The sequence below is a fragment of the Nanorana parkeri genome, unplaced genomic scaffold (assembly GCF_000935625.1).
Source record: "Nanorana parkeri isolate BGI_ZX_2015 unplaced genomic scaffold, ASM93562v1 scaffold85, whole genome shotgun sequence".
NCBI lineage: Eukaryota > Metazoa > Chordata > Amphibia > Anura > Dicroglossidae > Nanorana > Nanorana parkeri.
In genome coordinates, this window is record NW_017306353.1 from 505,272 (window position 1) to 513,236 (window position 7,965).

A 7,965-nucleotide genomic window follows, 5' to 3' on the forward strand; every position below is an offset into this window, starting at 1 on the left:
TCAGTTATTGTATCCAATTCCCAGTGCCTAATGTAAATCTCTTAATCCTAACCCTCCAAGAAACCTGCGTCATCCGCAGTCTCTGAATCCCCCCCCAAGTCTCAGCTCTTTAAGCTGCAAAAACCTAGCGAGTCTCACATGTTTCTCCTTTCAAAAAAGTGCAAAATAATTACTACAAAAATTAAACATCTACAAAGCTGGGGAATTTTGTGAAGAATATTGCAGGATTGGCACCGATCTATACAACGTGAGAAAGAAAAGAGAGGAAAAAAAAAAAAAAAAAGGGACCATTTGTAACCCCATTTTAAAGCTGAACTCTGGCCAAAGAGTTAAAAACAGTTATTAAAAACGACTTCCATACATTTCAATTGTCAAAATGGAGGTTTCTCTTCCCGACCACACTGCGCAGGCAGGAAGGAGACATTACTTTCTCTATTAGGCCTTGTACACGCAGGCTTTACCTTGTACCAGAGCAGTATGTGCATCAACTTTTGCAAACTTGGCAAAAGCTGTACACACCGCTCTTATACGAACTGAAGGCCGTGTGTACAAGAACGTACAGAATACAGCAGTGTCGTCTCCCTGCTGCTGGATAATGAAGGCGCTGCAGCATACAGCAGTATGATCTCCCTGCTGCTGGGTAATGAAGGCGCTGCAGCATACAGCAGTATGATCTCCCTGCTGCTGGGTAATGAAGGCGCTGCAGCATACAGCAGTATGATCTCCCTGCTGCTGGGTAATGAAGGCGCTGCAGCATACAGCAGTATGATCTCCCTGCTGCTGGGACAATGATGGAGCTGCAGCATACGAAGGGGTGGTCCACTCTGGCCCTCCAACAAATCCCATAATGCCTCTGCCTCTGGGGGTTATGGCTGTACCTGTATGTCTATATATGCCTCATGAGACTTGTAGTTCCACAACAGCTGGAGGGCCGAAGGTGCCCCCGACATAATGCACTGTCATCTGCCTGCTGCTTGCACAATGAAGGAGCTGCAGCATGCACCATTGTCATCTCCCAGCTGCTTGGACAATGAAGGAACTTAAGCCTGCAGCAGGGGTGGGCAACTCTGGCCCTCCAGCTGAGCTTTAACTACAAATCCCAACATGCCATTGACAGTTACAGGCATGACTCCGAAAGGCAGTCTTGCAATGCCTCATGGGACTTGTAGTTCCATAACAGCGGGAGAACCAGAGTTGCCCACCCCTGGCATACATCAGTGTCATATGCCTGCTGCTTGGACAATGAAGGAGCTGATAATTATACAAATATCAGGGAACCCTTTTGGCTAGTAAAGGGGTAGGCAACCTCGGCTCTCCAGCTGTGCTGAAACTACAAATCCCACAAGGCATTGCAAGCCACAGGCATGACTCCCAGAGGCAGAAGCATGATGGAATTTGTAGTTTCAGCACAGCTGGAGAGCCAAGGTTGCCTACCCCTGGGCTAGTACTTAGACCCAGATTATACAAGTGGGTTGTAAAGGAAACCAAACAGATTTCAAAGAGCTGCTGTCACGTCAGTTAACAGATCATTGTTGATGAGGACTGCAAGGATGGGTTAAACTCAGCAGAGAAAAACCACATTGCATCGTCTTACTCTTAGGGGAGGAATCTGTAATCTGGTCTTGATATTGTTGGGGTCCACATCCGTTAAGTTCTGGTTTCTCCAACTGATGCTGCACCTCTTGCCAGGCTGTGGATGACAGATGATAAGAAGGATGGATATGGGAGCTTACCATAGACTGATGTAACTGGGGGCAAGTCTGAGAAACATGGAGACTGCCACTAGCAACTTATTCTAAAAATGCCTCTTTCATGGCTGTCATGCTCACCCACTGACTTGAGTACTTTGAGACTTTGCTGACCTCCCTGACCTGTATGCTGGTTCCAGATCAGTGACTCAAAAGTACCAGACACTGTAACTCAGCACAACAGCCAGGCAACTATCATTTTCAGAAAGTGATCAGCAGCAGCTCCAGTCTCTTATGACATTACTTAAAGTACACCTGTGCCCAGAAAATGGACATAAAGCTATTTAAATATTCTTTACAAGAGATATATGCTGTCCTGAAGAGGTTACATGTGGTATCAAGGTGGGTGTGACCCATTGTTCCTCTGCCACATATATGCATCACTGTATTGTTCTGTGGCACCCCCAATTGGTGCCCCCCAGAACTGTCACGATAGCCAACTATCAACTACCAGAAGCAGGTAGGATGGACTACCAATTACATAATCACCGTGCAACAAATCACAGTGAATGATTAAAGAAAAGCCCCTCCTACTGGCCTCTGACATCATGGCCCACTTTAAAGGCAAGCTCCTGCCGGCGGCAAGAGTTAAAAGAAAAACGAGCCCTCACTCACCTCCCTGGCTGCTTGTAAGGTGAAGTAATTCGTTCTCAAATATCACAACAAAGATTCACGGGGTAATTCACAAAAAGAGAAGACCGGACAAGTGAACAATCTAGGACAAGATAGCTGAACTAGAAAGTGAGCTGAACTGGAGATACAGAAAAAACGATAATCGCTGCATCCCTAATCAGGATCAGTAAATACTTTGATGTGCGTGATCTGGGCACAAGTTCACTTTAAAGTCAGAGCAGATCTGGAAATACAGGTCACTCTAACAGATTTCTAGGGTCTGAACCTTTAAAGTTCAGCATTGTAATGTTATAGCGTGCTTTTTGAACATCAATCAATCTGCATTTTATATATTTTTGCTTGAAGAAAAAAAAACAGAAAAAAAACGTCTGCTGGTATAAAAGTAAAAAGTAAAGTGAACTATATGAGCATCTTCCTGTGGAACGGTCTATGAACCCCAAAATGTACATGTATGCATTAGAAGTTGTGCATGCTGGGCAGCTATGCAAATCAGTCTGGAGACAGCCTGGTACAAGTTCCACAGGCTCTTCCAGAAGTATTGTATAATACACAGAGGTGACGTGCCCTTTATGTAAAGGAACAAGACCGACAACCTCCACGTGACCACATGTTACAAAAGGCAATGTTTTGTAACCAGAGGCTCGCAAAGGTGAATAGGCCTAAAGTGTATCAAAATGTAAAATATTGCAATCTACTACTCCTTAACTCAGGGGTAGGCAAACGTCAGCCCTCCGACTGTGGAGAAACTACAATTACCATCATGCAGCTGCCCCTGGGAATCATGCCTGCAGCTGTCAGTCTTGCAATGCCTCATGGGACTTGTAGTTGCACCACAGCGGGAGGGTCAGATTTTACCTACACCTGGCTTAAATGTAGTGGCTGTGCAAGTCGTCATTCTTCCTGCATGCTAGTGGGTAGCTGCCAGCTCTCGTGCCTCCAATGTCAGTTTAGAAAGAACATGGGGATCTACAGGTTCACAGTAGAGCAAATGTGTCCCTGGTGGATAAATTACCTTCTCTGTCCTTACAGCTCCCATTTGGTTAATGTACACCTGGTATGAGAGAAATACTGGGGATGCCATTGCTGGCTCATCTCTGAAAATCTTAATCTCCTGGCTGTCTGGCCTCTCTATTACTAGTCTGGAAAACTCAGAATTTACCACTAGACCAGACAGTATTCAAGTCATTGCTTTCGCACGACAGCCAGAATTTCCAGAAGGAAACATCAGCAATGGCATCTCGTCAACCCAGGGGCAAGGGATGGAAATCCCCTTTAAGCCAGAGCCGGTCTAAGACGTGTCAACCCAGGGGCAAGGGCTGGAATTCCCCTTTAAGCCAGAGCCGGTCTAAGACGTGTCAACCCAGGGGCAAGGGCTGGAATTCCCCTTTAAGCCAGAGCCGGTCTAAGACGTGTCAACCCAGGGGCAAGGGCTGGAATTCCCCTTTAAGCCAGAGCCGGTCTAAGACGTGGATTTCCAGAATGGCTCAGAGCTCCTTTTCCCTCAGCTTAAGGTGCAGGATCGTTCACACATGGATTTACAGTAATACCAGCTTAGGTGGCAGGGAAGGAAGGGGGGCCCACACTTACTCTGGTATACAAAACGAACGTTCTCCTCATGTGCCGGGGTGTAGACCTCCGCCTCCTCTGTAGTGGGGCTGACCGCTGGCGTGTGTTTGCCGTTCACCCGGTTGAAGACGAGTTTGGGAGTACAACTGCTGTGAACAAATAGGAGGTTATGTTAAAGAAGACCTGTACATAAAAATATTCTCCATAGTTTCTATTGGCAGAGCTGCTCAGACTCGGAAATATAATTGATCAACAAATCTGTCTTTGATTCTTCAACGTGGAAGAGCTGCTACAATGTAACTCAGCTCATCTCCTAAACAAGCTTCTCAGATTCATTTGTGCCCATCCAGCTTGGCCATGGTGAGAACATGTAGGAGAGGCTTGAGAACATTCCCGCATGCCGTGTAGAGCACCCTTGAATCTGTGAAACCTGGGGCAACCTATAATGCAAAGCCTGACCAGTTTCTTTGGTCCAGAGCTACCCCTTCCTTTATGACTGGCCAGTAAGGTCTTCCATCATAGTTCTATGCCAATCAAAGAGGGACAGGCCAAGCCTTAGACCAGCTGGAGCTGATCAAGATTTACATGATGGAGCACCCTAGGCCTTAGGGATACTGGCCAGTAAGATCTTCCATTATAGTTCTAGGCTAACAGTGGAGGGCAGGCCGAGCATCACAACCACAGGAGCAAGTCACGAGTTATATGATGAAGCAACCTGGGCCTTAAGGATGTTGGCCAGTGAGGATTTCCGTCATAGTTCTAGGGTCAATAGTGGAAGGGCAGGTCAAGCCTGAGACCCACAGGAGGTGATCACAATTTATATGATGGAGCATCCGAGACCTTGTGAATCCTGATCAGTGAGGTCTTCGGTAATAGTTCTATTCCAATAGTGGAGGGCCAGGTCAAGCCTGAGGCCCACAGGAGGTGATCAAGATTTATATGATGAGCACCCAAGGCCTTAGGGCTCCTGGCCAGTGAGGTCTTTTATGATAGTTCCAGGCCAGCAGAGGAGGGCTGGCTGGACTTCACAACCACAGGAGCAGGTCATGAGTTACATGATGGAACAGCCTAGGCCTTAAGGATGTTGACCGTTGAGGTATTCCATCATAGTTCTAGGCCAGCAGTGGAGGGCTGGCTGAGCCTCAAATGCACAGGAACAGGTCATGAGTTACATGATGGAACACCCTGGACCTTAAGATGTTAACTGGTGAGGTCTTCCGTCATAGTTCTAGGCAAATAGTGGAGGGGCAGACCAAGCTTCAAAACCACAGGAGCTGATCAAGATTCAATTGATGGAGAACCCTAGGCCTTAGGCATCCTGAAACGTTCTACAAGCAGGTAAAGCTGCCACCTCAAGGTTCTTTTAGTATCTCCTGCCTGTTCAGAATGTTAGTGTCCTCACAGGGTCACTGTGCCATCACGGTGTCTAAGCTTAACCTTACATTTTTTTTTCTTCTTTGTAACCACCTCCTGTCTATAAGCATGTACTCCAGAGATGGCTGGAAGGCAGTTCTGGCATTTGATGGGTAAGAACATTGGACCATGCATGTTCTGGACCAGCTCCCTAATGGTGACAACTTTGGACCATGCCAGTGCAAAGGCACAGTTTGGAGACAGTTGTCACAGAAGTGACCGAACTTCCATGGCAGGATCACTAGGTATTCTCCCCTTCCATGGAGTGCTCAGTTTTACTTGGCCAGGATTGCAACACATCTACTGGAAAGGAATCCTGTACTCAGAAGTATGGGGGGAGGCTTCCATTGCTGACTTCTCCTCCTAAACATGGTAGTTCTTTGGTTGTCATTATGATCCACTGGCTTTAAAACTACGTTGATTCAATCAGATTTTATTAGAGGTTTTCAATACAAATCAAGACAAACAATCATACAGATAACATAGCATCTATAGGTATAACAACAAATAAAGAAGGGAGGGGGGGGGGGGTATGACACCAGCTCCCCGGATCGTGCCTGAGGGTGTATCTGAATGCATGAGCTGGGCCCTCAGGGCCGAGATCAAGCGACGGTGTGTTGCTCTATCCCAACGACCCAGCACAGACACGGTCAATGCTGGGGGGGGGGAACTGGATTACCGAAGAGCGGGGTCATAGGGCCCAAGTAAGAAGAGATGCCCAGGCGGGCAACATATCGATCCCACAGCCTTAGGGCGTGCATGCTTTAAAACTACGTTAATAGAGTTTTGACTTTAAAGGGACATTGACTTTTCCATTCTGTATGCTTGTTGCCGATCATTATGTAGTTGAAAGTATTGATGGCACAAGCAACCAGGCAACTGGCATTTTCAGAAGCAGGTAAGCAATCGAAGTCAACACATTTGTCTCAGTACAGGTTTCCTTTAAATATTGGGCATCGCCCAACATAAATTACATGAAGCTTTACACAATAATATGGCCTTGAATGGCAGATCAAAGCCAACTTCAAGGATACCCTTGACCTAGTGCAGCTGGAGTGGTCGGAATAACGTCTCATCTGCTGCCCAAATCTACTTTTGAGATCAGAGCAGATATTAAGCAAACCGACAGGAACTAGTCTTGTTTCGAGGCCTGTTTTTTTTAGTCCATCGCGGTATAGGTCTCTTCTGACAGGAACAGGTGGTAAGGTACTGGTTTTCATCTCTATGAATAAGCCTTGTGGGTGAAACGCGTGAGCGAGCTCCTTTTATGATGGGGAGCATTATGTGGTGTATACCGGTTTGTGGATTACAATGAAGCTTGGATATGTTATGGAAGAGCCATGGAGGGCGGCTACTTATGAACGGAGATGCTACCAACTGCTATTCATTTTTCCCCGTCATTCTCTACAAACAAGCTGTTGTGAGAATGGGGCAAAAATTGAATGTTCTTAGTCTATTTTCTCTTGGCCTCTGATATTTGAAGAACCTTCGATTAGTAGTGAAAATTAAAAGGAGAACTATGAGGCGAGTTAAAAATCACCCATCCTGATCAGGTGATGGAATAAGTGTTATCTAACTGGGCTGAATGCATCTATCATATCACGTGTGATCTGTTAGTGGTAGGCAACAAAATCAGATTATATTCAGCCTGTGATTTGCTTAGTCCTATTACCTATTATACTGATGGAGATGTCATGCTCTTACAATTACTGTGTATTTGACTGTCTGACTATTGTTTTGCCAATAAACGCTACATTTAAAAAAAAAAAAAAATCACCCATCCTCATAGTTCTAGCCGACCTGTGACAATAAAATGGTCACAGGTCGGCTCAATAGATCGGGAGGTGAGCGAACACATACCGTTGTTCGCTCATTTCTCAATCTATCACTGCAGAGAGCCGTGACTGTCACTCACGGCTCCCTGCAGGGATTTCACCCTCCCCGATCCTCCAGCGCTGACTGGCGGGAACGGACGGGGGAGGGGACAGCTGCCTCTAGATAGGCAGAGCCAGCTGTCAATCACGCAGCTGGGTGGATCTCGACAGTAAAGTCAGGATCCGTCCCGGCGTCTCAGTATACCGCAAGCTGTAGCTCGCGGTATACTGAGCTTTGGGTGATGGGAGTACGCTAGTTTGTGTCCTCCCGTTACCCTTAGGAGAACTATGGGGAAAAGCCCTAACCCCATAGTTCTCATTTAAGATCCTACGAATGAGCCTGTGAATCAGGAAAGTGCCACATTATGGCCATTAGATGGAGCAGAGATCACAGGATCCATATACTTTGTTAGTAACAAGAGATACAAAGGTAACAATTCTAGAGAAGTCTGGGCGGAATTAGAAAATAAATGTATCCATTGTTACTACAGAGTATCAGCACGGGTTACATTTATGTGCTAAGCAGTTCAACTTGGCAAGAAGTACATATTGTCTAAAACAAGTGTCAGGTGTATTGTCACTTGAATATCGGTGTGTTTTGTATATATTAATCCAGATCTGTACTGTAATCCAGGGTGAAACTTGGAACTTCCTTTAGTAAGGAACGCTCACTGCTGGTCTCTCTCTTTCTGCAGGGTGACTGGTCTCGTCTCTCCCCCCCCCCCCCCCCG

At 46.2% G+C, this 7,965-nt stretch overlaps 1 protein-coding gene across 2 annotated transcripts in view; it reads right to left on the bottom strand.

The window, feature by feature from the left end:
* The window catches only part of MCRIP2 (MAPK regulated corepressor interacting protein 2), a 14,674-nt gene that overhangs the window by 494 nt on the left and 6,215 nt on the right, over positions 1–7,965 (bottom strand). The window contains exons 3-4 of one of the 2 annotated variants that reach the window (XM_018552377.1): positions 3,969–4,093; positions 1,595–1,690 (exon numbers count right to left, since the gene is read on the bottom strand). In XM_018552377.1, the coding sequence (XP_018407879.1) occupies positions 1,595–1,690; positions 3,969–4,093 (221 nt within the window). Of the gene's footprint in view, positions 1–1,594; positions 1,691–3,968; positions 4,097–7,965 lie in introns of both variants that reach the window. The other variant, XM_018552376.1, reaches the window with a different exon arrangement.